Below are 25,378 nucleotides of genomic sequence, written 5' to 3'. Positions count from 1 at the left end.
TGAATTAATCAATCGTCAAAAAATAAAAATTGGCCCCAAAACAATAATACTAAAAAATATTATTGTAATTTTATTGGAACTTTCATTATTAAAGTTTATATTAATAAAGTTTGTTATAATAAGTTTGACATTGATCTACATGATTTAAACGCCTGATTTCAACGGTTTTTCTATAATTGGAACTCGTTTATTTAATATAATTCTTTCAGTAAATGTGCTACTTCAAGTATATTTTTTTTTACTTGAATATTGATATTAAAAGTAAATTTACTATATCGACTAATTTGTTTGATATTTAATACGTCTATCTATGAGGCACAAACTTTGCCCCACAGACGTCAACTATTTTTACCAATTCTTATAGACATGCTTCTATTCACAAACAACTCTACTTTACTTTTCATACTTATTTACGTTTTATTTTTAGAACAAACAAAAAAATAATTAATTATTATTAACCGACAAAATTTGATCTCTTTAATTTAAATTTATTATTACTTACAATCTTAAATTAAAATTTAATTTAATATCTTAATCTTAAAATTTCAAAATAATTTGTTGATTATTTCGGACTTTTAAATTAATATCAACGAAATTTTTAATCTTTTATTAAACAAATATTTCAATTTTCAATTCAGCAAAAAATTTACTAAGAACTGGTTTTTAAATTTTTTTTATTTCATTATTATAGCAAAATTAATAAAGTTACATAAAAGAACTTGAAAAATTGGACCACACCAATTAAAATTTACTTTAATCAACATAACAGAGAAATTTTAAATTAACATTGAATCTAACGAATTGAATTTTGTCATATATTCATTCTCAAAATGATGAATTTCCGGAATAATTCTGATACATCAATAGGGTCCAGAGATAAAAACTTGCCTCCAATTCCAATAGATCAACAACTACAACAACAAAATTCATCATCATCTAATATACTAGAAACAAAAACATTGAAAAGAAAGAATTTAAAACATTTACAATTATCACTGCCAACAACATCCAATGAAAATGAAAATTTAGAAGATTCATCAATAATACGGGAACCTTTATCATTGAGAAACAAACGACAGCAAAGACCAGCTCCAATGCTTAATCTACCTAATTTATCATCTAAATCAATAAATTCAACATCTCCCAATATACTAAATCAATTTCCATCATCATCATCTCAAAGATCACTATCACAAACTTCAATAACAACTCCAAATTTAAATAACAATAGAAATAATTCACTGCTGGGAGTAATAATAAGTCAAACTTTGAGTAGACCAACAAGTGCAGGAACTTCAATAACTGAATTTAATATAAATGGAAGTAATAGAAACGTCGATCCCGAATCTGAAATCTCAACAGATTTAATAATGAATCAAATCTCAAATTTAGATTTGAAAAGAAACATACAATCTGGTAATGGTAATCATCAAAATAGACAAACTGTAATATCATCTATATCACCTACAAAATCAACTGCATCTAATTCACCAATGGACGCAACCACTACAAACCACTTATTCAGCAAAAATGAATTAAATATAGATTCACCGATATCAACAACAAATTCAATTAAATTATATAACAAAGATCTTTTAACTTTGAAGCAATTGGGTTCTGGAAATTCAGGTTCTGTATCAAAGATCTTACATGTCCCTACTCAAAAAATAATGGCCAAAAAAATCATACATATTGATTCCAAAAGTATAATTCAAACTCAAATAATTAGAGAACTCAGAATACTACACGAATGTAATTCTCCTTTTATTATAGAATTTTATGGAGCATTTTTAAACAACAACAACACTATAGTACTTTGTATGGAATATTGTAATTGTGGATCATTAGACAAAATATTACCATTATGTGAATATAAACAATTCCCCAACTATGTACTTAAAAAATTATCATTTGCCATATTATCAGGATTAACATATTTATACACCACTCATAAAATAATTCATAGAGATATAAAACCAAATAATGTATTAATGACCCACAAGGGAGAATTCAAATTATGTGATTTTGGAGTTTCAAGAGAATTAACTAACTCTTTAGCCATGGCTGATACTTTTGTAGGTACTTCAATGTATATGTCACCAGAAAGAATTCAGGGTTTAAATTATGGGGTAAAATCCGATGTTTGGTCAATGGGTTTAATGTTAATAGAATTAGCTACGGGTAAGCAAGTATGGTCAGATGATAATTATGAAGATGAGGAGATGTTATCAAGCAATTCCTTCAAAGGACCAGAAGGGATATTGGATCTTTTACAAAGAATAGTTAATGAAAACCCACCGACTTTGAAGAATAAAATAAATAAAACCACTAACAAACCATTTGATTCAGATTTAATAAATTTTATTGATTCATGTTTGATTAAAAATGATTCCGTTAGAAAATCTCCTTGGCAATTACTAAAAGTTGATCCATTTTTTAATGGAGTTGAAGAAGGTTTGTATGATAAAGAACATAAAGCTTGGGCAAAAAAAATAAGAAAAGCTAATAAATCAGATAATGACAAATAAGTTGTATATATATTCAAAAATAAATGACTTACTAAATATCACCATTAACAGCTTTTGAAATTTCAACACCAGAAACTTTTTGATTATAACTAACACTTGGTTGAAATTTTCTTGTACTTCTGATTTCATCCATTGCATAACCCGGAATTTTAATATTCCAATTTTTTTCTAAATGTAATTGAATATCCTTTGCGTCAATACTATCAACTTTTCTATGTTTAGCTAATCTACAAGCAAAACTTGTAACTGAATAAATAAATTCATCTGCTAAATCAAGTAATACTTCTTCTACATTTCCATCTATTGTAGTTTTACCATCTCCTTCATCAACTCCAACTGTACTTATTATATCTTGTAATTTCCTTTTGTTTAATATTCTACCTGAATCTATTGTGGATTTACCACCTTCTAAATCAAAAGTTGGTAATTTTGTAATTGCTGGTGTATCTAAAAGTATACTCAATGAATTAGCAGCTCCTCCAGTTAATGTTGGTCTAGTATTTGTTAAAGAATTGAAAGTAACCATTGTTGGTGGTTTTATATTGACTGAACTCGATATAGGGATTGATGGAACACTTGATTTTGTGATACCTGCTAAATTTAATGCCATTGATGATTTTGATCTTGGTGGGATTTGACGATCAACACCCGGTGTTCCTGATTTAGTACCATTAGGGATACCAGCATTGGTTGCATTTGATGCTAATCCTACAGATTTTTTATCAGATGAGGCTGAACCTTGCCTACTAACTTGTGGTTGTGGTGGTTGTGGTGGTGGTGGTTGTTGTTGTGGAAATGAAGCTTGTGGAGTAGCAGAAGTTTGCCGGCTTGGCATTATTGTATGAGTTTGTGCTGGAGTAGGTTGCGAAGTTGGGAATGCAGGTGTAGGTGCTTGAGCTGTCATACCTTGAGGTATTGGTTTTGAATTATTTTGAGGAGTTTGTCTAATCCCTACTGAATTCATGTCTGGAGCTTGTATCTGATTAGGTACCATTTGTTGACCATTAGCTATATTACGTTGATGTTGAGCAAGCAATTGTTGCTGTTGTAATTGTTGTTGACGTTGTTGAATTTGTTGCTGATGCTGTTGTTGTTGATGTTGTTGCTGGTTTTGTTGTTGCTGGTGATTTTGCTGCTGTTGTTGTTGTTGTTGCATTTGGTTGTGTTGTTGTTGCTGCTGTTGTTGAAATTGCTGTTGATGTTGATTCTGTTGTTGTGTAAGTTGAGGGGAGAACTGCTTTTGTTGATTTACTTGTGGTGTTTGACCATTAGGCATTGCAGGAGAGGAGTGTGCTTGTGTTTGATTTTGAGATTGTTTGCCTAATTGTTGCTGTTGTTGTTGCTGTTGCTGTTTAGCTTGTTGAACTAATTGGTTTCTCATATATATTCCAATTTTTTGAAATTGTTGAAACTTGGTTCTATATTCAACTAATTCTCTATCAATGATTGAAATTTGTTCTTGTGTTGCATTACCTGCTTGTTTACTTTGTTCCAAAAGTTGTATCTTACGTTGAACTTCAGTTAGTTTTTGTCTAATTTGATTAAATCTTTCCATTGAAATTGTATTTGATGGAATATTGATTCCACCTGCGGTACCACTACCAGCTCCACTTGACGTACTTGAACTCATACTTCTTAATAAGCTACTATATTGATTTGTATTTTGACTATTCTGTTGCTTACTTGAGTTTTGTAGATCCAGCCCATCATTTCTCATTTGTTGTTGTAACTTCTGTTTACCTTGTTCTTCTAATTGTTGCTTGGTTAAAGATGGTCGATTTTGCTGTAGTTGTTGTTGCTGTTGTTGAGTTTTCAATGGCGTTGCATTTGGAATATTTCCAGAATTAAGGGCTGGTGATGAAATTGCACTATGATTCATGACAGGAGTTCCTTGATGATTTTGATTAAAGTTGTTTATTGCATTATTGTTGTTTAAATTTTGTTGTGATAAAGCATGTGATTGATTTTGAGCTGGTGGGTGTGGTTGAATTTTTGGCAGTTGAGTATTTTGACCGTATTGTTGTTGTATTTGTTGAAGTGGAACTTGTTGTTGCTGCTGCTGTTGTTGTTGTTGTTGCATCCTAGTTTTTTGGGCTTGATATCTAGCCAACAACCTTCGTATATTTTCTGCTCGAGTCAAATGATGTTGTCTAACTTGATCATCAGTAGCATTTTTTGCAGTTTCAAAATCACTTTTCATAGCTTGAACTAATTGTGCTAATTGTTGTGGAGGTATATTTTGGATATTTGGTTGTTGTTGAGGACGTTGTTGTTGTTGAATTCCACCACCTTGTAAATTGCTCGTGCCAGTGTTTCCATTTTGATTAGTCATACCATTTGTATTTTGACTTTGCATTCCATTCATTGTATTATTCATTTTGTTTGATTTAAATGAAACTAATGGTTATAATAGGTAAATAATGAACATTAATAGGTCTTAACTATGCCTTCTCTAATAAATTGTCCTCGTTTTTTTGCTGTATTCGTTTCGAAATCTTGTTATTCTTCAGTGTAATACTCGGTAACTAATTTTTTTGATTGATCAATACAAGATCTTGATTTAAACTCTTTGAAACTCTTGACCTAAGTATATATCTATTTAATTTTCAAGCTCAAAATAAAAAAAAATAGATCAATTGGTAGCCTTTTTCTTTTTTGTATACGAATCTAATATTTAGAATTTGATAAATGATATAAAGCAGATTACCACCAAACCTTGCTTGGGTCCAATTATAAATGCTCCTAGTACAACCAGATTTTCTAGAGGATCGAATATAAGGGGAATTTTACAAATGTGGACCACATTATCGAATGACAAGAGACTTACAAAACTCATTAAGTATTTGTTTCATAAATCACGTGAGTACCTTAAGTTTGTGACTCAAAATCAATATCATGAACTTTTTCATAGTCCACCAACATAAGTCCCATTCAACAAATTTAAAAGAGATTACATTTTCGAATAAGCTATCAAAAATCTATTAAACGCACTATAAATTGTCTATACAGACATTAAAAACGTATTGGAAGAACTCAAAAATTCTATAAATTGTATTTCTTGGAATAATTATTAAAACTAAACCTTTTTACCCACATCTTCACCTGGAACCGAAAGTTGTTTCTCGCCTTGTAAATTGGCCTTCTCAGCTTCTTCCTTCTTTGCTCTCTTCTCAGCTAACTCTTTAAAATAAGCAGCATATCCATATTTAGATCTAGCTCTCATTTGAGGTCCAAAATAACTGAAAACAAAAGGAATTGGTAACATGAGCAACGAGATAAACGCAAATATGGAGGCGGCCCAACCTATACCTAATGTCTTGTTGGTGAACATATCATAGACAAACAACGGGAATACCGAACTAACAATATATCTCAACAAGTTGTTTGCTGCCATGGCTGATGCTACTATCGCTGGAGGGAATGCCATCGCAAAATAAAACACCACACTCAAGAAAATCATTAATAAACCAAATCCAAAAGGTACACCAGCTAAAGTTGGAGCGATCCAATGCACAGATCTAAATTTACCGGTCCATCCTAACCAAAATAAAGCAATAGGTAAAAATATTGCACCAATCTTACCAATTAATAATTTCCTCTCAGGTGGATCATATACAACATTACCATTTTCGTCTCTTTTAACTCTGGATCCATCTTTATTTTTTGGGAAAAAATAGTAAAGATCCAAAATTATATAAACTAATACTGCAAAAACAAAACCTACCAAAATACTAATAAATGGAAGACCCGATACTCCCAATCCCATACCATGAACTCCTCTGAATATGATTGGGAAAGCTTCAAAAAATCCAAATAAAACTGCAAACACAAAAGCGACATAAATTGACATGAACAAAACAATTGGCTCAACCACCAACAACTTGAATGGAACAAGCAAATACATTTTTGTAATACTCTTCACCAACTCAAAGTCCGGTTTAGGCATGTTCACATTTAATCCTCTTTTCTTTGCTCTTTTAACTAAAATTACCGTTTTATAAGTTTCTGGAACAAAAATAACACTTATTAAAGATGCTCCATAAAACATCAACAATACCCATGAAGCTGCCCACTTCCAACCCTTGTATTCAGCAGCAAAACCACCGACAATTGGGCCGATAACTGGACCCATAAATGGCATTAAACAAAAAATTGCAACAGCTGTTGATTGTTGGAATGGATCATGAGAAAACAAGTCATTGATTGTACCAGCAACAACTGAAAGGCATGGAGAAGCAAAGAAACCAGCAAAAAACCTTAATATCAACATAGTCCAAATATTCTTAGCAAAACCACAACCTAAAATGAAAAAAATTGCAATTATCCATGGATAAACATAAAATGGCTTCCTTCCTAAAACTACGGTAAACCCTGACATAAAAGCAGGCCCCAATGCAAGTCCAAGTAAATAGAATGTTAAACCAGCTATTACCAATCTCTGGGATGCATGAAATTCAATCATTATTTCTTCTACACCAGCAGTATATAGAGAAGATCCCAATGAACATGTTAAACACATTACTGCAACTGTTATTGTGATCCACCATTTTTTCACAAATGACCAAGTATATGGATTATCTTTATCATCAGGTCCATCCCAATCCAAGTCTTCTATTTCGATTTTTTTATCTTCTTGTTGTTCGGTTGCAATTTCATCATCTGATGATTTATCCTTGATTTGTTCTATTGAATTTTTCTCATTTACTGTTGAATCATCATTAAAATCTGGATTAATATTGTCATTGTTTCGCTGATGGGAAAATGGATGTTCAGTTTCATGATTAATATTTTTCTTGTTAATATCCTCATTTGTGTTAAAAATTGTATCAGGTCGTGTGTTTGTGTTGTAATTTGCTTCAACTGGAGCGGCTTCTGGTATAATATTTTTTCCGTCATGTTTCAAACTTTTATGATCTAATTCATCATCAATTTCTTCTTCTGCAGTTTCATAAGCTGATAAATTTGTATTTGATGTATAACTATTTGATCTTGAATAATGATTGTTATGCTTTAATCTATCTTCTGCTATTACTTGATCAGCAGCTTCTCTTAATTGAGCTTCTTCTTCTTCTGATGTACCGAAGAGACCCATTACTGATAATAAATTAGTTAGATCTTGAAATAAGTAAAATCGAACAAGAAAAGTATCAAGAAAATTAATTTTTCTTAATTTATAAACATTTTAAATGGAATTTGAAATTTATTTATAAAATAATTTGTTTAAATTTTATAAATTATTATAATTGTGATTAAAACAATCATCGCGTAATAATAAATTTATTATTATTGTAAGGCTTTTTTTTTTATTTTAATTATTTTTTCATTTTCCATAAACTTTAAGACCGGGAGTTACACAAAACCGGAAACCTTTAAATCCATAAAAAACGTCAAACGTTAATTAATAAAGTATTATCTTTCAAACAAACCTTTTGAAGGAAATTTAGGCTTTAGATTAAATAAATTAAATCGAGTGCGAGCTTTGGTTGATTAGTAATATAAATTTAATGAACCTTATAAGACTGCAAACTGAGATTTTTAGCTAAACGAGGTTTTTAAAAATCTAAATCAATTTAATTTTTAAATTAATTTGCTTTAAAGTCATATGTAAATTTTAAAAAAAGCAAACAATAAAGATACAAATGTATGTTTTACATAAATAAAGAAGTAATTAAAAGATATTTTTTACGCTAAACAATCAGAAATATCGAAAGAAGATTAGAGCATCAACAATTATTTGAAGTAGACTAAGAAACGAAATGTAAGATTTCGCTATTATTCAATTTACATTTACCACTTAAGCTAATTTCTTTCTCAAAATTGCAAAGAAGATTGTTTATTCTCTCGTATAAATTTTTATACTTTTAAATTCTCGTATTAAAAAAGTCTTAAAATCGATTTCATTTTGTAACTTGAAACATTTTTTAACTCCAATAAGTAAGTGATCATTTTTTATTTTATTTAAAGTATCAATCAAGGGGTCTCAAATAACGTTTTTATTAGTAAGCGCAATTGTTTTGATTGAATGATCAAATCAAGTAATTTCGTATATCCGAAACCCTTTGTTTTGAAATATGGCTTTCTACTACAATATTATTAAACGAAGCTAGTCCATGCATGAATCATAAGTTAATACTGAATTACTGTTCATTATAATTCCACTTGTTAAAGCCGTACAAAATGAATAACAATTTGAGTTGAAAACCTAGTTAATTCATCAATCATTAACTATTTCAGAATGACCATAATAAGTTTTAGCTCTAATATAACCGAATAAGAAATTACAACCAAATATAACAATTCCACACCATAAAGTAAATAAAAAAAATTTAAATCCCAAGGGTTCAATTAATGAATTTAAAATCATTCCCAAGATTTGAGCATTTATTGCTGAAATATTACCAATTGAATTCGGATTTTGAGACATACATTTTTCATAATATTGACATTTCTTGTTAAGTAATGGTAGATTATAAAAATCTGGATTATCGCATTGATTCTCTATGAATAGTTTACGACATGACTCTATTTGTAATTGAATATTTTGTTTTTGTATAGTAAGTTTATGGTTTATATCTGATTTTATTGTTGTTGCAATATAATAAATTAAGTAAATAAAATATAGTGAAATTATAAAATTTATAAATAATTGTAGATATGATGATATTATATATGGAATTTTTTCAATTGGATGTATATTTTGTTGCCATGGTGCCGGTAAACTAACAAAATTTTGACTCTTATATAATTCCAATCTTTTATGATGATCTTCATACTCTAGTTGTTTATTTATTAGTTGTTGTTGCTGCTGCTGTAGCCTTAATTCTTCTAAATAATGATCTCTGTTGGAATTTCCATAGTAATGATGATGATGAATAGTTTGAGGAATCGTTGTTTCGCTTCTATTAGTTGGTGAAAGAAAAACGTTTAAGCCAGGCGAATTTTGAAATGTAGTATTGTTTCTTTTTGTTATTGTGGAATTTTGAAATGACGAATTATTCTGTATAGGTTGGAATGAGCTTGTATCGAATTCATAATCTATTGATGATTTCCTCTTTTGTTGTGGTGATGATGGTGATGGTGGCATTAATAACTTTGGTTTATGAACAGCTAATTTTGCACCTAGCATAGTCGGAGATATCAATGCTAATATGTTGTGCTCTGGAGATTGGGGCTCTTCTTCTTCAGATTCCTCGACAACAGGTTGTTCGCGGTTGATCTCAGGTTCGTCAAGATCCATTGGATCATCTATATCCATTGCGTCGATATCATCATCACTTCTGAACTTCTCTTTGGGCTTATCATCTAATGACAATGACGATAGTAGATTTTCATGTTCGAAAGTTAGTCCAAATGACGATGCCATTTTACTTATTTTTTTTAGATTTATTTTGTTTTGAATTTATTTTTTTATTTTAGTGAAGTTCCAGATTTTTGATCTCATCTTAACCAACAGCACCAAAATGGGATCTAAAAGAAAACAAAAGGAAAAACAAAAGGATTTCAAGAAGGCTAAGCTTAAAGTAGGTAAAACTGCTCAAAAGCCAGACAACTATACCGACACTTCATTTAAATCGAAAACAATTTCATTACCTGGTCAATCATTAATAACAGTACATTCAAAAGATCTTTCTCATCAATTATCATTAACTAAACATCATTCTTCAACTACTAGAAAAGAAGTTCTTATAAACTTAACCCAAAATCTACCATCAAATCCATCTACTTATAAACAAATTGTAACAAGTGTGATACCATTAATACTAGATGAATCTAAACAAGTTAGAATAGAATTATTAAATTTATTAAAAAAATGTGGAGAAAATCAAACGGGCTTATTAGACTTACATAAAAGAACAATAGTTCTATTTATAATCTCAGCAATGACTCACATTCAACCAGATATACGAAATACTAGTACAAAGTTCCTATCACTAATGAATGAATTTGCAGATTTGAAACTGTACTTTGTTAAAATTATGAAAAATTTCTTTATTTTAATGAGTTGGTCATTATTAAACGATGCAAAATCTAAAAGTGTTTCCATTAATACAAGTTCATCTATATTGTTGGGAGAAAATTCCAAAAAGGCAAGAATAGATCATGTACAAACAATTACAAAATTTTTACAATCAACATTAATTGCAGAACCAACCACCAAGGAGAATATTCACGTAGATCAAATCACAATACATCCACAATCATACAAATATCTTTTACCAACCACCCCACAAGTTTTTGCTCCGTTAAAGCTTTTTATAAATGAAATGTCAAATGATTCAATAAATTCCATAGAAACTTTGGATTCCTTGACCACTGAAGATATAGGAACTAGATTAACAATAATGAACGAATTCTTCAAAGAGAAGATGCTCAAGAATCTAACTAACCTAACTAAAGAAGGTGGAGATATAGGAAGAGAAGCAACAAATTGTATACGTTTATTAGAATCTCTATAAATAAAAATCGTGTGAGAGAAAATCGTACTGAAAATTCTGAAAAATTATTATAGTCAACCTCTTTAACAATATAACCACCAAAAATGTTTAGACAACCTGCTAGGATTATACTAAGAACTAGTCTTATACGATCTAGCTCTCTCATTAGACCTGCATTATTTCATACAACCACCCCACTTCTAAAGAAAAAGCCAAACAGTAAACAAAAAATTCAAAAACAAGATGAAAAAATTCAAGCAGAAGCAGAAGAAGAAGTAATAACTCCAACAATTGATTTTAAAGATGCGGAAACTAAATTTGAAAAAGTTTTAGTAAAATTCGACAAATTGGCAAATGAAATAAAATTAGGTAAGTTAAACCCTAAAATTTTCGATAATATAATGGTAAATATTGGAAATCAAAGTGAGGTTGAAGAAGTTCAATTTAATTCAATCGCTCAAACTTCAGTTAAAGGTAGAAATTTTATAATAACAATGTTTGATCCACTGAATGCTCAAGCTTTAATTAATGCAATTATTGGTTCTGGATTAAATATGAGTGGTACTGTTGATCCATCTAATAAATTCAATATAAAAATCCCATTACCTCCAATAACTACAGAAACTAAACAAAACAATTTAAAACAATTGAAAGAGTTATTTGATAAACTCAAAAACAATAAGTCAAATTCATTAACAAGTGTAAGAGGAGATATAAGGTCAAAATTTCAAGGTCACCTCAAGAACCACAGAATATCAGATTCAGAAAATAAACAATTAAATCAATTAGAAAAATTACATAAATTATATATTGATAAATTACAAGAACTGTTTAAAAATTTTGAAAAATTAATTATGAAATAAATAATCTTGATTTATTTTGTTTACACCAATTTATAATTGATATACTTAATTCAATTAATTTTTTAGAATTTAAATTTTCATCAGTTATACAATAAAATTCATATACGTTATCACTTATCATAAATCCTGTAATATTCCCCCATTTAATATACGATAATTTCTTGTAATTTAGTTTAGAATCTTTTGATTGTAGATTTGATTTGTTAGTTTTTAGTGTAGTATAGTATTTGATCATTTGTAAGATAATGTCTCTATTGTTTGGGAATTCACTAGTGACAAATTGTTGTAGTGTTTTATTGATGTATATGAAATGTCTCACCACAAATGGAATAGATGTTGATAATGGAGTTAATAAATCATGTTGAAAGTTTCGTAAGTATTCTTGATTTTGAGTTGTTTGAACTTTGGTGAATATATCATTGGCTAAGTTTTTTAGTTTATAAAATGAATTTTTGTTCCCACTTATGAGTATTAAAGTTAAGTTATTCCAAGATCTAACAAACACATAAAGAAACCCGTTTTTGTTGAAATTGGGCATACAAAGTGGCATCCATAAATCCTCACCCTCGTTTTTGAGTGAGTTTACAATAAAGACCAACATATCTAAGTCATTATTTGGCAATTCATGGGTTTTATGGTTGACAAATTCCAAAATGACATGAGATTTTGCAAGGACAGTGAATAACAAATCATCATCTTTAAAGCTCTTTAGTATTTTCTTCATTTTGGACCTTAGAGTGTACCTTATTTTATAACTTTGTCTAGCTTTTAGTAATTTTGATAAATAAAATTCAAATCCATCATTTAATCCATAAGTTAATTTCATACATAATATATCTAAATTTTCAAAGTCTAATGGATTCAAAACCCTTCTTAGATCATAATTTAATCTATTATGAAATTGTTTATCAATTGATGGCTTGGATAGTATACTCAACATATAACAATATAATATTTCCAATTGTTCTTTAATTAACTCATCGGTCTCGTGATTTAGTTTTGATATAGCCACTAATACAATTGGAGCTTTATTTAACGCAATCAACCTCAAATCATCACCTAACTGAATACTTTTTAAATTCTCGTGTAAGTTTTCTTGAAAAGTTGATAAAATTGTAGTCAAGATTCCCATATATCCAATTATAATTTCATCTGACCCATTCATTGAATAAATAGGTTTTCCAGCAGTTGAAAATATGAAAAAATGCTTTAGTTTATTATGAAACTCCTTGTTATTATTTGTTTTGGAGATTGCAATACATTTGTTATAAAATTCATTTTCATTTTCAACTGCTTCATTTTGATATAAATCCAAATAAGATATACTTTTTAATTTTTTAAGGTGATGTTGCCGTATTGATGTTGGGATGGGTAAGTCTTCTAAGTATTCTGAGAGATACAAGTCCGAAGTTACACTTGCATTATCTGCTTGAGTTAATGGAGATACATTTCTTATAGATTGAATTTCCAGATTGACATTCTCGTAATTTATTGCTGTAGTTGCTTCTGTAGTTGAAGTTACTTGTGAATTGGATGCAGTAGGTAATAAACTAGTCGATTTAGTAGCTATTTTTAGTAGTTGAGGTCGATCCATTGAATTGGAACCTCCTAATACAGTTACAGTAACAAAAATAATAAATTAAATCAAATTGTGTTGCAAAAACAAGAACATTGAAAGTACTACATTAAACAATTTAAATATTCTATACCAATTAATAATTATATATTTCTTACCTTCTTAGTAAATAATAACATATAAAAAGAAACAATAATCCAACACCGACAATTGGAATATATTGTTTAATTAAAGCTTCTAAATTGATTCTTTGAGCTCTTCTTCTATATTTTAACGAATCTTGTTTCAATGAACTTGATAAATCACTCATTTTATCTAATGAATCACCTCTATATAATAAATCTTCTATATTTTTTGTCATCACTTTTTTAACATCAGCCAAATCATTATTTAATTTATCTAAATTTGATTGAGCTCTTTGATCTTGATAAATTTTTTTAGTTTTATTTAAAAAATTATCAAATGATGAAAAACCAAAAGGTCTTGCTTGAGGACTCAATGCTTCTGATCCATGACTATTATAGAATTCATTTGATATTTCATTTAAATACGAAAATGCTAATTTTCTAGGATATGATTTTTTACAAATGCATAAATATATGATATTTTGTGAAATTAAATAATGTATATTATAATCTCCTGATTCAATTGTTGCTTGTGGTTCTGAATTTGGTGTTATTCTACTTATTAATATTTTACATTTCTTTTTTTGATCTAATAGCGATTGTGAATTGGCATCATTATCATCATCAACTGATCCACATAATGGAAGAGCTTATGAGGGGTTAGTATAAGAAACTTTTTAGTAATCCATAGAAAATTGGACATACCATCATATCTATATATTAATGTTGATTCTACCATTAGGGTGAGTTTTTTATCTTTATGTTGATTGCAGTTGCAAATTGAATGAAGATCTTGATTTGAATTTGTTATTAAAAATTATTATAATTAATAAAAATAATATACGAAGTTATTTTTCTTTCTCAATGATTTATTTTAGCAGTAACTTGACACATTCAAAACTGTAATACGAAATATGAGTTCTACTGATTCTTGTGATCAACTTTTGGTGCTCCAATTTAAAAGATAATCAAGTGGAGATCAATTAATTCTTTGGTTGATCAATCTGTTCCATAGATTTAACTGACAAATTTAGAGAAAATTATCTATTAATTTTTAAGTTTATTGAACTGTTCTGTTTACTGTGACTTGATATCTTATAATCAGCCAAAACTGCGCTTTATTTTACAAGATCATTCGTAAACGATTCTCTAAGAAAATTAAAAAAATGTGCTGATTTGTCTAACTCCTCTTTCTTCAGTCTTTTTATATTAACTTAAAAAAAACAATCTCATAATATTACATCACATGAACTAAATAACAACAAAATTTTTTTTAATTTATAACAACTATTTATGTTTTAAGAAACCTTTCTACAGTATGGATTTATCAAACTTATCAAATACTTTACCTCTGCTGAAACCTATACTGAGGCAGAGCAAGACTCAACCAACCGAGGAGGATCAAATAAGTCAACCTCCTTCAACATCAACATCGCAATCATCAACTACTTCATCAGATATTAGTCTGGAACTAACTAGCTACTTCAAAGATGCCGCAAAAGCCGTAGCTTCATTATACAATATATCATTAAACTCATCAACCACCAACGAATCTCAAAAATCTTCAATAAAAAGTGATTTTGCAAATGCAGCAAAATCCGTTGCATCATTATATAAATTGGGGCAAATTTCCCATTTGGTATCTCAAGATAAAGGTTATATACAATGTATTGATGACTTGCTAGAAGTTATTACTAATGATGAAGATATTGAAAACTGGGCATTAACAAGAAGAGCTGAGATTATAAATCATAAGAAATCATCAAATGGAATACGACCAACTACTCAATCCACTACCACTATGGAAGATTCAAAATTACCTAGTGATTTTGAGTTTCACTTTAAATCCGAGTTAAAACCACCAACCAACTTCAAACCAAGTATACCTCCAATCTCAGTTCAACATAATCAATCGCAAAGAAATTTAACGCTTAAAAAAAGCAAATTACAACAACAATATCATAAAAAATTCCATTCATCAGAGGAATCCAGTGAAAGTGAGACTGATGATGGAAAAAGAGTGAAACTTTTTAAAGAATTTAGCAATAGTCCCGTCAAGAAAAAGAAGAAGAAGAATTAGCTAAAACATTGCAGGCACTGTTTTTGAGGACTTTTTAGCATTACATTGATGAGGTTATACGATTATATAGAATTTTTTCTAGCATCTCTTTATAAAATACAGTAAGTACTTTTGATTATGCAATTTTGTACTATTTATCATCTATTTAATAATCGAATAAACCATCTTCATTTCCGGTATATTCATCTTCAAATTCACTTTCATCTTCACTTTCATCATCATCTTCTTCTTCTTCTTCAGAACTTGAGTCACTAAGTGGTCCTTCTTGTAAAACAAATTCTTCTTCACTTTCACCATCTTCAAGATTCTCTAAACTTAAACATAATAACGTGTCTCCCTTCGATTGAGTACCTGATATAACTTCATTTGTTGATTCTATATTACAATTTGTTAATTTTGATTTTGAATGAATTGTTACGTCATGCCCTACTATGCAATTATCGAGTTGTACATCATCTTCTATTGTTACATTATCTAATATTAAACATCCCGTTATTCTAACTTTATTCCCTATTTTACAATTTGATCCTATTACACTTCTTTTAACATTGGTTTTCTCACCTAAAGTTGTATTCTCACCTACAGTTGAGTCATTTCCTACATGTGCAGAAGATTTATCTTTTTGTTGTTGATGTGCTTGACCTTTACTCATTGCTTGTTGTTTCATGAAATGTCTATTAGCTTCCATCCATACTGGTAATTTATTGACTCTGAAAAAAGTAGCTTGAGACGGTATTTCCATAAAACCAATAGTCTCTTTTAAGTTTGAATGTTTCCATGATCTTCTTGCTAGATCACGTATAAATTTTTGAAAATTTCTTCTTTCAAAGTATGATTCGTTGAATTTACTATTTTCTTCATTTATTATGTCGAATATTTTATTTGAACCTAAGAAGATCCCACTGTTTAGTAATTTTGTACTTAGAGTTGAGTTTGGAAATCTTTGACACATTTGCATTCTTATTTGTAATATTTTAGAATGATCCACTTCTTCTTTATTATAAAGATCCAAAAAACTTGAATCATCCTCATTTGAATAAATCGTATATGACTTACCAAATATTTTCAGTTTTTTATCTTCTATATCTAATTGATTTTTATAAGATACATATATTCCTAGGTCTTCATCTCTCCTATTTCTAAATCTTTCAATTAAAACTTGTGGTGGTAAATCTGTTATAAAATCACAAGGTAATGCTATAAAATTGTCTATTGACAATTTAATTTTTGGATCTTTAAATAAATTATAAAATACTTCTCCACTATTTTCACAACTCATCAGTACTATTTCAATTGGAGTTTCATAAACATCATTAGGATCACTTGAATTTGCCAACTCTTCGCTCTTTTGTTTTTTGTAATTTTCGATTTCTTTTTTAATATCTTCATTACTTTCTTCTTGACTTAGCACTATGATCTTCTTGAAAAATGCAGTTTGACACCAATCTAAAACATAGTTGATCATTGGTTTGTTTGCAATTGGTAGTAAAGCTTTCGGCAAACCAGTTGATCTGGTCTCTGAAAAAGGTGTAAGAGCTTTCCCTTGCCCACAAAATATAATTGCAATAAATTCCATTACCAATTTATGATATTAAACTTTGTTTATTCAAATCTGATTGATGATATCTTAATGATTCAGATCTGAAAAAAATCGATATAATTTATGCTACCAAATCTCTGACATGATTAAGTCGTGTGTTTAAAAAATTGGACTTTTTCAGTCCAAAATAAAAATTGCCACTAACAAATTCAAGTTTACAACCAAAATATCCAGTCTATTATTTATTCGTTCACTAGCCACTTGAATTCAAATATCAATTGGAAATATGAGTACTGATGAAAACGATCCACTTTTACAAGCATTGAATGCAGACCAAGAAAACACTAACAACGAAAATGAACAACAAGAAAATGAAACCAACGAAACAAAACCTTCAGAACCAATTGATCCAGAAAGAGAAAGAGCACTCCTGAAATTTAAAGATAAATTATTAGAACATAGAAAATGGGACTCAAGATTAAAAGATTTAAGATTAAGTATACGAGATTTAGAGAAAGACTATGATAAAACAGAAAATGATATAAAAGCATTACAATCAGTAGGTCAAATAATTGGAGAAGTATTGAAACAATTAGATGATGAAAGATTTATCGTAAAAGCATCAAGCGGTCCACGTTATATAGTTGGATGTCGAAATACCATCAAAAAAGAAAATTTAAAAAATGGTGTAAGAGTTTCATTAGATATGACAACATTAACTATAATGAGAATATTACCAAGAGAAGTTGATCCATTAGTTTATAATATGACAACATTTGAACCAGGTGAGATATCCTTTAATGGTATTGGTGGTTTAACAGATCAAGTAAGAGAGTTACGTGAAGTGATTGAATTACCTTTAAAAAACCCAGAACTTTTCATAAGAGTTGGTATAAAACCACCAAAAGGTGTATTACTTTATGGTCCACCAGGTACAGGTAAAACTTTATTAGCAAAAGCAGTTGCAGCAACAATTGGAGCAAATTTCATATTTTCACCTGCTTCAGGTATAGTTGATAAATATATTGGTGAAAGTGCTAGATTAATTAGAGAAATGTTTGCATATGCAAAAGAACATGAACCTTGTATCATATTTATGGATGAAGTTGATGCAATTGGTGGTCGTAGATTTAGTGAAGGTACTTCAGCAGATCGTGAAATACAAAGAACTCTCATGGAATTATTAAATCAAATGGATGGGTTTGATACTTTGGGACAAACTAAGATCATTATGGCAACAAATAGACCAGATACATTGGATCCAGCGTTACTAAGAGCTGGTAGATTAGATAGGAAAATTGAAATACCATTACCAAATGAAGCAGGAAGATTAGAAATTTTTAAAATTCATACAGCAAAAATATCAAAACATGGAGAATTTGATTTTGAAGCTGCAGTTAAAATGAGTGATGGGTTCAATGGTGCTGATATAAGGAATGTAGTAACAGAGGCTGGATTTTTTGCAATAAGGGATGATAGAGATTATATTATACAAAACGATTTAATGAAAGCTGTAAGAAAAGTTGCTGATAATAAGAAATTAGAAGGTAAATTGGATTACGAAAAATTATAATACAAAGAACTTTTTGCATTAAATTTTATATACAAGTTATCATCTCTATTTCGTTATTTGCTCTTCTTCATCTTTAGCAGTTTCTTCGATAAGTTTCAAGGTCTTTTCATAATCGGGTATTTTAACTTTTGATAAAACTTCCAAATGTTGACGTAGTTCAGGACTTTCAATCTTATTCATATGATCAGCCATCTTGGAACCAATAAATTCTTTGATTTCATCAGATAATGGATATAATTTTTTCTTTGGTTTTTCAGCTTGTTTAGCTAACCAGATTTTTTGCTCAATTGTTAATGGCATTTCTGGTCCATTTAATTTCGCAACTTGTAAACCATCTAATGTTCTCTTTTTAAATTTACTATATGGATTACGTAATTGATTTATTAATTGTTTCGGTATTGATGATTTCCCAATTGTATTAAACTCAAAAGTTTTTTCCAAAACTACATTTTCTGGTGTTGATAAGTCTCCATCATTAATCTTTGGTGGGTTTGGCCATGGTAATTCATATTCATCATGATATTTTATAAATCTTCTTGGTATATGTTTTTTATATCTGTCATCGTAATATGAGTCTTTCATTTGAATGCCTTCTGCTACAACGTACGATATCTTCCCACTTTCTTCATCTTTTTGTTTACCTACGACTCTTACTTTATTTCTAGGTATGTAATCTGGGAAATCAAATACATGTGATGTATGACCTTCTGGCCAAAATGGTTTTGGTAATAATTTTTTTGTGGAGATATTACTTAATGATACAGAATCAAATTCCGGACTATATGTTAAAACTTCAACTATTTTACCTTTGTGTGGTCCTTCCGTGACATATGCTAAATCACCTTCAGTAATTCCTGCTTCAAATCTTGTTTTCTGTTGTGATTTTGGTAATCTTTGTGGGAAAAACCCTTTGAATGTAGGTAATGCTGTTATTTCTTGTTCTTTGATCCAATGCTGTTTTAAGTGGTTTGGTAATTTGTTGATATCTCGCTTAAAACGAGAACGAGTTACTACCCACGACATAATGTGCTTATTGAAGAATGATTCTTGATCTTGTGGTTTATTGAATTAGATTAAAATTTTTCAAAAAATAAAATTATAAGAGGAAGTATCGCTACCAAATAAGATTTGGTGAACTCATACATAGACAGTCAAGAGATCAACATCAATTATTTGATTTATTAAAGTTACATTAATTAAAACATTTATCATACCTAGATCGTACTTACCTTAGCCACTATTCCGTACATATTCTTATAAACTCCTCTTCATTAACTAGAATAATATTGTTAGTAAATAGCTTCAAATTCTCTGACTTCACCGTAGATACATACTTTCCCCATCTTCATCTAAATCAAATTCATCAATCATTGCTTGTAAATCTTCATCACTTAAATTTTCTCCAACATCTTTTGAAATCTTTCTCAAATTCCTTACACTTATTTTACCAGTTCCATCAACATCAAATAATTTAAATGCACGACGTATTTCATCTAATGGATCTCTTTTAACAATCATTTCTCCCACAGTTTTATAAAAATTATCATAAGTTATTAAATTTGTATCATCAGTATCATATTCATGTATAATATCTAAAACTTCACGTTTACTTAATTCAAATCCTAATGCTCTAAAAGCAACTTTTGTTTCATGATAATCTAAACATCCATCCCCATTCATATCAAATAATTGAAATGCTTCTCTAATTTCTTCTTTTTGATCATCTAGTAAATCTTGCTTTAGATTTATATTATTATTATTATTGTTGATACTATTATTTGTGATGTTTGGTGAGTTTGAATAACCTCTTTTGGGCGGGCTAATTCCATTTCCTATACTAGTATTACTGGAATTTGCCCCAAGCGACGTCTTCCTGTCCCCTCGATTGAACATTTGTATTATATTGATTGTTGTATTAAGTGGTTGTAAAAAATCAACTTGTATATGAAATTTTGTGAACTTTTATTTTTTTTATTTTCTTGATGTAAAAACGCGTCAATTAGTTTAGTAATGTAAATATCATTATCTTAACCAAATCAATAGTAATTATAATGATAGATGAAATATAACATTGATGATATAGTTACGGTCAGAAATGAAATAGGATCTATAAGATACATTGGAGCTACAAAATTCGCACCAGGTATTTGGTATGGTATTGAATTAAATAATCCTAATGGGAAAAATGATGGATCAGTACAAGGTGAGAAATATTTTGAATGTTCTAAATCAGGTTTATATGGTGTATTTGTTAGGGAAAGTATGATATTAGAAGCAGATGATGATTTGGGGCAGTTAAAGTTGAAATTAAAATTAGCAACTGAGGAGAATTTACAATATAAAGATGAATTAAATAAAATCACTGCTAAGCTTCAATTAAAAATACGGCAGTTTCATGAAGTGGAGACTAAGTTAGATATGTCCAAAGTTGATAATGAATATCTTCAGAGTACAAAGTTATCATTGGAGCAAAAAATAGAAGAATTAAGCAGTAAGTATCAAACATTACAAGAAGAATATTCAATAGTTAGTGAAGAGTTGGAGATAAATCATGAATTAGAGAAAGAACTAAAAAATCTTGATGTAGGGGTATTCACATCATCTGAAATTCAGAAAATTGTTGATCAAAACAGAGTAAATGAAGAATTGATTAAAAAATTAAACCAGGAAAAAGTTTCAAGTGTTCAGCACATCACTTTATTCGAGAAGGAGATATCAGCTGTTAAGGCCCTGGAGAATCATCTAAAAAACACTTTGACAGAGAGCAGTGCAACAATTGAACATTTAAAAGAAAGAGTTGAGTCCTTTGCAGAACTTGAAAAAATTACAGATAAATTGTCTTTAGAAAATGAAGAGTTGGTGAAAACTATATCTAAACTCCAAAGTACTATTGATGAACTTACTGAATTGCACGAACTAAATTTGAAGATTGAGGACGATTCAAAAGCCAATGAATTAGAGTTACTACAGAAGTTAAATTCGTTAGAATTGGTTATAGATCAAGATCGGTTGAAGATTGCATCCTTAGAAAAGCAATTAATTGACCACGAAAGTACAATCAATGGAACAGGCAATCCAATAAATGCAGTTGCTGATACAAAAGAGGTAAAGCAATTGCAAGATCAACTAACGAAATACAGTGCTGAGTTAGCAAGATCTAAATTTGAGATGAAAATGTCAAAATTAAAGTTGGACCTTTACAAAAAAAGAAATGAGAAGAAATTTTTGGCCAATTTAGATAAGTTATATGTTGATTTGGTTTTTGATTTCCATTATCAAGTGGAGTTGTTGAGTATCTTGGCTGAAAAAAGTTTAGGAAATTACCCATTTGTTTTCAAAGCTACAACGAATGTTCATGAGATGCTAATAAAGTTACTTGAATACAACTACAACCACAGGGAGGTAACTTTTTTAAAAGAATTGTCAGCAAAATATTATCAGCAGAGTAGTCTGATTATTGAATCATTGATTAATTCTGAGAAAATCGAAGACGAATCAAGGGAAAATATCCAATTGTTGTTGGAAGAGAATTTAAATGTTGTGACAAATCTAGCTTCAGATGATAAAGTTTTCTGTCTAAAACAATTTTATCTATTCAAGCAATTAAAAATACTTATCGATGAAATTTTAAAAAATCAGAGTCAAGATCTGACTGCGTTGGATAATTTTAATGCACAATTAACAGAGGCTTTAAAGTTTGAACAAAATATTAATGCAGTGTTCCCACTTGACAGCTACTTGCTATTGAACAAATTTTTTGAACTGGTTGTTAGTACAACTAGTGGTGAAATTCCAAGTGAATTGAGCAGTTCATTTGAGTCACTGTTCAAAGATTTAAAACTTGAGTTCAAAATTTTCACTGATCCATTAATTTCTATATACGATATGGAGATTGTCTCATCACCTTCAATACCAGATAATAGTGAATTGCTTACCACCAAAGATAATGAAATTACAGATCTTAAACTCAATATAGCATTATTACAACAGAATATGAAATTATTCACCAAGCAAACAAAATCTAAAATACAAGAGTTAGAAAATCAATTACAAATTGCAATTGATGAGAAAGAAATTCAATCCAAAACCATAAGTCACTTAGAGAAAGAGAAGTTTGAACTCAAAAATCAAGTAAATGCAATTGATAATGATTCTTTATTTCTAAACAAAAAATTCGAGACAATTGAAACTCAAAGGGAATACAATGAGAAAATAAAAAAATTAGAAAGATTGATTGAATTAAAACAAAGAGCTAGATCCATGAATATTGACGATCTATCTTGGCTCAATTTTGATAATAATATTAAAATTTGGTCGCCAGTAACTCCATTACAAAGTTTATCGAGAGATATAAGGAAAATAGCAGAAAATACTCAATTGATAAGTATAAATTCAACTAATGAGTGGACTCATAAAAAACCTACTCCAAAATATATCAATGCATGTATTGAAGAGCAATATAAAAGTTATAAGTCTATGAAATCAAATCTAATCAAAAAAAATCCGGATTTTTCTTCTTCTTCTGCTTCCATTTAGTTGCAAAATCAATATGTTCGGCAGGGTATAGCCATTCCAATATAGTGTATATAAATATATCAACAATAACAACCAAGACATATAATTTACCAGCAATTATACCACAACAATAATATTTACTCAATCTATCAATTAAAGGTTCATTCAATTGATTTAAATCTAATGAATCATAAACAGTTTCAGTTCTCTTGGCAATATTCTGCCAACTATACATCTTGGCAACTTTTTCATGATAATTTTTAGTATCAATCTCCCCAGTTGTTAGTTTATTAATAGCTAATAAAGTAGTTTCAATTAATGAATTTTCTTCAGGTTCTGCAAAACTTGTCATATTTGATGGTAAAACTTCTGGAATACCTCCAACTTTTGTAGTTACAACATATAATCCACAAGATGCTGCCTCTACAATAACTGTACCAAATGCTTCTGTTAATGAGGGATGTAAATATATATCACCTTTCACCATAACATCTCTTACTTCTTCATGTTTTATTGCACCGATTAATTGAACTCTTTCTTGTAAGAAATATTTTTCTCTCATTTGTTCTAAATCTAAAAATTTTGGTCCATCTCCCGCTATTATAAAATTGACTTTGGAATTGGCTAGACAAATTTTAGGTATAATTGCGTTTAATAAGTCGGCACCTTTATTGGGGAATAACCTCGTTATTACTACAATTGTAATAGTATCACTAGTTTTTGGTTTGTTATAATCTGGTTGAAAATCTTTCAGTACAACAGCATTTGGAATAACAGACACTTTCCACGGTTCAAGACTTGCTCTCAATACTGTATTCTCTTTACAAGTATGACTAACACAAATAACATGACCAACATCACTAATTGCAAATTTCAATACTTTATTACCCCAAATTGATCCGAAATCTGCAAATCCAAATAATGAATGATCAGTGAAAACCGTTTTCATCCCCATTGTTCTTCCATGTAATATAGCTTCATGACCTAAAGTACTCAAAGATCCATGTCCATGTATAATATCAATTTGTTCACGTATAAAAATATTTCTTAAAATTGGAAATGCAGAAAAAACTGTCGGGAAACTTGACGATCTATATAATACCCAAAATGGAACATAATAAACTTTTAACCCATTTGTTAAATATCTTATACCATTTCTTTCTCCATAATTATGAGTTATTATTATTACTGAATGTCCTAAATCAATTAATTTTTGTGAAAGATGATATACATGGAACTCTACCCCACCTGGTTGTGGATAGAAAAAATCCGTTACCATTGCTATATTATACCCCATGACCTTATTTTGATGTACATTTTTGTAATAATAAAGCTGTCAATATTTAGTTATTGTATATTAATTGAAGTGGTTTTTAATGTATAATAATTAAGAAAATAATAATACTAACAATTGTAAGTATAGTGTGCTACCAAGTATTTTACTCGTAAACAAGGTTTCATGTTCATATTATCTCAATTAATAATACAACAATGAAAGTTTATTGGAGACTTTGATACTACATTCTCATATCAAAAACCTTGTTGCACACATCAATCCTTCCTACCGAAAAATGCTTAAAGCATGTCAAACTTTTTTATTTTTTCCAAAATTACAAGAAAATATTGTTTTAGTTCATATAATTCAATAAAAATTTTAAATTACGAGTAGGTAATTTTAGACGATGAAAACCCTGGTCAAATTGGCAATTTCAATAATATGGTTTTATGTCAAATTCTGAATATGATTAATGAACATATTGATAAAACTTAGGGTGGACATTTTGATGAACACAACGATGAAATTGAAGGTGTTTAAGACGAACATGGGTTAGTTGATGTTTTTACAGTTTAAATTACAGAAAACTACATTACAATTGACCATATTGTAGTAATGGTTTTTTCGTAGTCATTCTGCCATTCACCATCATGAAATTATTTCAAACCTTACTATTTATTGTATCCTTGTTGATTGTAATATTCCTAAACTAAAAAGTGCCTGCATATAATGATTTGATTCTGAAACAAATTTTCAAACAATTTAATTTATGATATTGTCAAATTCACAAATTAGTGATTTTAACGAGTAAAATTGGGTTTGTGGAGAAGTTCTGTTGAAGTGCGAGCTCAAAAACAAATCCAACTC

The 25,378-nt window shown here is 29.3% G+C and overlaps 12 protein-coding genes and 1 pseudogene across 13 annotated transcripts; 6 read left to right on the top strand and 7 right to left on the bottom strand. All coding sequences in view use genetic code 12, as the record gives it.

Annotated features, from left to right (window-relative positions):
- Nucleotides 1–830: 830 nt before the first annotated feature.
- On the top strand, nt 831–2,528 carry HST7 (mitogen-activated protein kinase kinase; the record flags this gene model as incomplete). Its single annotated transcript, XM_051762864.1, has 1 exon — nt 831–2,528. One exon carries the CDS (start codon nt 831–833, stop codon nt 2,526–2,528), a length of 1,698 nt encoding a protein of 565 aa, XP_051620901.1.
- A 31-nt stretch (nt 2,529–2,559) lies between these two features.
- On the bottom strand, nt 2,560–4,905 carry KGF54_002389 (uncharacterized protein; the record flags this gene model as incomplete). Its single annotated transcript, XM_051762862.1, has 1 exon — nt 2,560–4,905. One exon carries the CDS (start codon nt 4,903–4,905, stop codon nt 2,560–2,562), a length of 2,346 nt encoding a protein of 781 aa, XP_051620900.1.
- Nucleotides 4,906–5,604: 699 nt separating this feature from the next.
- On the bottom strand, nt 5,605–7,620 carry TPO4 (Tpo4p; the record flags this gene model as incomplete). Its single annotated transcript, XM_051762861.1, has 1 exon — nt 5,605–7,620. One exon carries the CDS (start codon nt 7,618–7,620, stop codon nt 5,605–5,607), a length of 2,016 nt encoding a protein of 671 aa, XP_051620899.1.
- A 1,122-nt stretch (nt 7,621–8,742) lies between these two features.
- Nucleotides 8,743–9,891, bottom strand: KGF54_002387 (uncharacterized protein; the record flags this gene model as incomplete). The annotated part of the gene is made up of 1 exon (XM_051762860.1): nt 8,743–9,891. The coding sequence occupies one exon, from the start codon at nt 9,889–9,891 to the stop codon at nt 8,743–8,745; it is 1,149 nt and encodes a 382-aa protein (XP_051620898.1).
- Nucleotides 9,892–9,988: 97 nt separating this feature from the next.
- Nucleotides 9,989–10,984, top strand: KGF54_002386 (uncharacterized protein; the record flags this gene model as incomplete). Its single annotated transcript, XM_051762859.1, has 1 exon — nt 9,989–10,984. The coding sequence occupies one exon, from the start codon at nt 9,989–9,991 to the stop codon at nt 10,982–10,984; it is 996 nt and encodes a 331-aa protein (XP_051620897.1).
- An 83-nt stretch (nt 10,985–11,067) lies between these two features.
- On the top strand, nt 11,068–11,826 carry KGF54_002385 (uncharacterized protein; the record flags this gene model as incomplete). The annotated part of the gene is made up of 1 exon (XM_051762858.1): nt 11,068–11,826. The coding sequence occupies one exon, from the start codon at nt 11,068–11,070 to the stop codon at nt 11,824–11,826; it is 759 nt and encodes a 252-aa protein (XP_051620896.1).
- A 231-nt stretch (nt 11,827–12,057) lies between these two features.
- Nucleotides 12,058–14,266, bottom strand: KGF54_002384 (annotated as a pseudogene). The gene is made up of 4 exons: nt 14,233–14,266; nt 13,561–14,176; nt 12,367–13,376; nt 12,058–12,077 (listed from the first exon to the last, which is right to left on the bottom strand). Coding segments are annotated over exons 1-4 (1,680 nt in total).
- Nucleotides 14,267–14,845: 579 nt separating this feature from the next.
- On the top strand, nt 14,846–15,607 carry KGF54_002383 (uncharacterized protein; the record flags this gene model as incomplete). The annotated part of the gene is made up of 1 exon (XM_051762857.1): nt 14,846–15,607. The coding sequence occupies one exon, from the start codon at nt 14,846–14,848 to the stop codon at nt 15,605–15,607; it is 762 nt and encodes a 253-aa protein (XP_051620895.1).
- Nucleotides 15,608–15,752: 145 nt separating this feature from the next.
- Nucleotides 15,753–17,072, bottom strand: GCD1 (translation initiation factor eIF2B subunit gamma; the record flags this gene model as incomplete). The annotated part of the gene is made up of 1 exon (XM_051762856.1): nt 15,753–17,072. The coding sequence occupies one exon, from the start codon at nt 17,070–17,072 to the stop codon at nt 15,753–15,755; it is 1,320 nt and encodes a 439-aa protein (XP_051620894.1).
- A 361-nt stretch (nt 17,073–17,433) lies between these two features.
- Nucleotides 17,434–18,720, top strand: RPT4 (proteasome regulatory particle base subunit; the record flags this gene model as incomplete). The annotated part of the gene is made up of 1 exon (XM_051762855.1): nt 17,434–18,720. One exon carries the CDS (start codon nt 17,434–17,436, stop codon nt 18,718–18,720), a length of 1,287 nt encoding a protein of 428 aa, XP_051620893.1.
- A 45-nt stretch (nt 18,721–18,765) lies between these two features.
- On the bottom strand, nt 18,766–20,613 carry MRPL40 (mitochondrial 54S ribosomal protein YmL40; the record flags this gene model as incomplete). The annotated part of the gene is made up of 2 exons (XM_051762854.1): nt 18,766–19,706; nt 20,055–20,613. 2 exons carry the CDS (start codon nt 20,611–20,613, stop codon nt 18,766–18,768), a joined length of 1,500 nt encoding a protein of 499 aa, XP_051620892.1.
- Nucleotides 20,614–20,778: 165 nt separating this feature from the next.
- Nucleotides 20,779–23,200, top strand: NIP100 (Nip100p; the record flags this gene model as incomplete). The annotated part of the gene is made up of 2 exons (XM_051762852.1): nt 20,779–23,123; nt 23,194–23,200. 2 exons carry the CDS (start codon nt 20,779–20,781, stop codon nt 23,198–23,200), a joined length of 2,352 nt encoding a protein of 783 aa, XP_051620891.1.
- Nucleotides 23,201–23,212: 12 nt separating this feature from the next.
- SPT14 (phosphatidylinositol N-acetylglucosaminyltransferase) lies at nt 23,213–24,514 on the bottom strand (the record flags this gene model as incomplete). The annotated part of the gene is made up of 1 exon (XM_051762851.1): nt 23,213–24,514. One exon carries the CDS (start codon nt 24,512–24,514, stop codon nt 23,213–23,215), a length of 1,302 nt encoding a protein of 433 aa, XP_051620890.1.
- Nucleotides 24,515–25,378: the final 864 nt, after the last annotated feature.

Source organism: Candida jiufengensis (genome assembly GCF_024610255.1).
Source record: "Candida jiufengensis strain CBS 10846 chromosome Unknown scaffold4, whole genome shotgun sequence".
NCBI classification, from domain to species: domain Eukaryota; kingdom Fungi; phylum Ascomycota; class Pichiomycetes; order Serinales; family Debaryomycetaceae; genus Lodderomyces; species Lodderomyces jiufengensis.
This window is presented reverse-complemented; position numbering and strand designations above follow the sequence as displayed.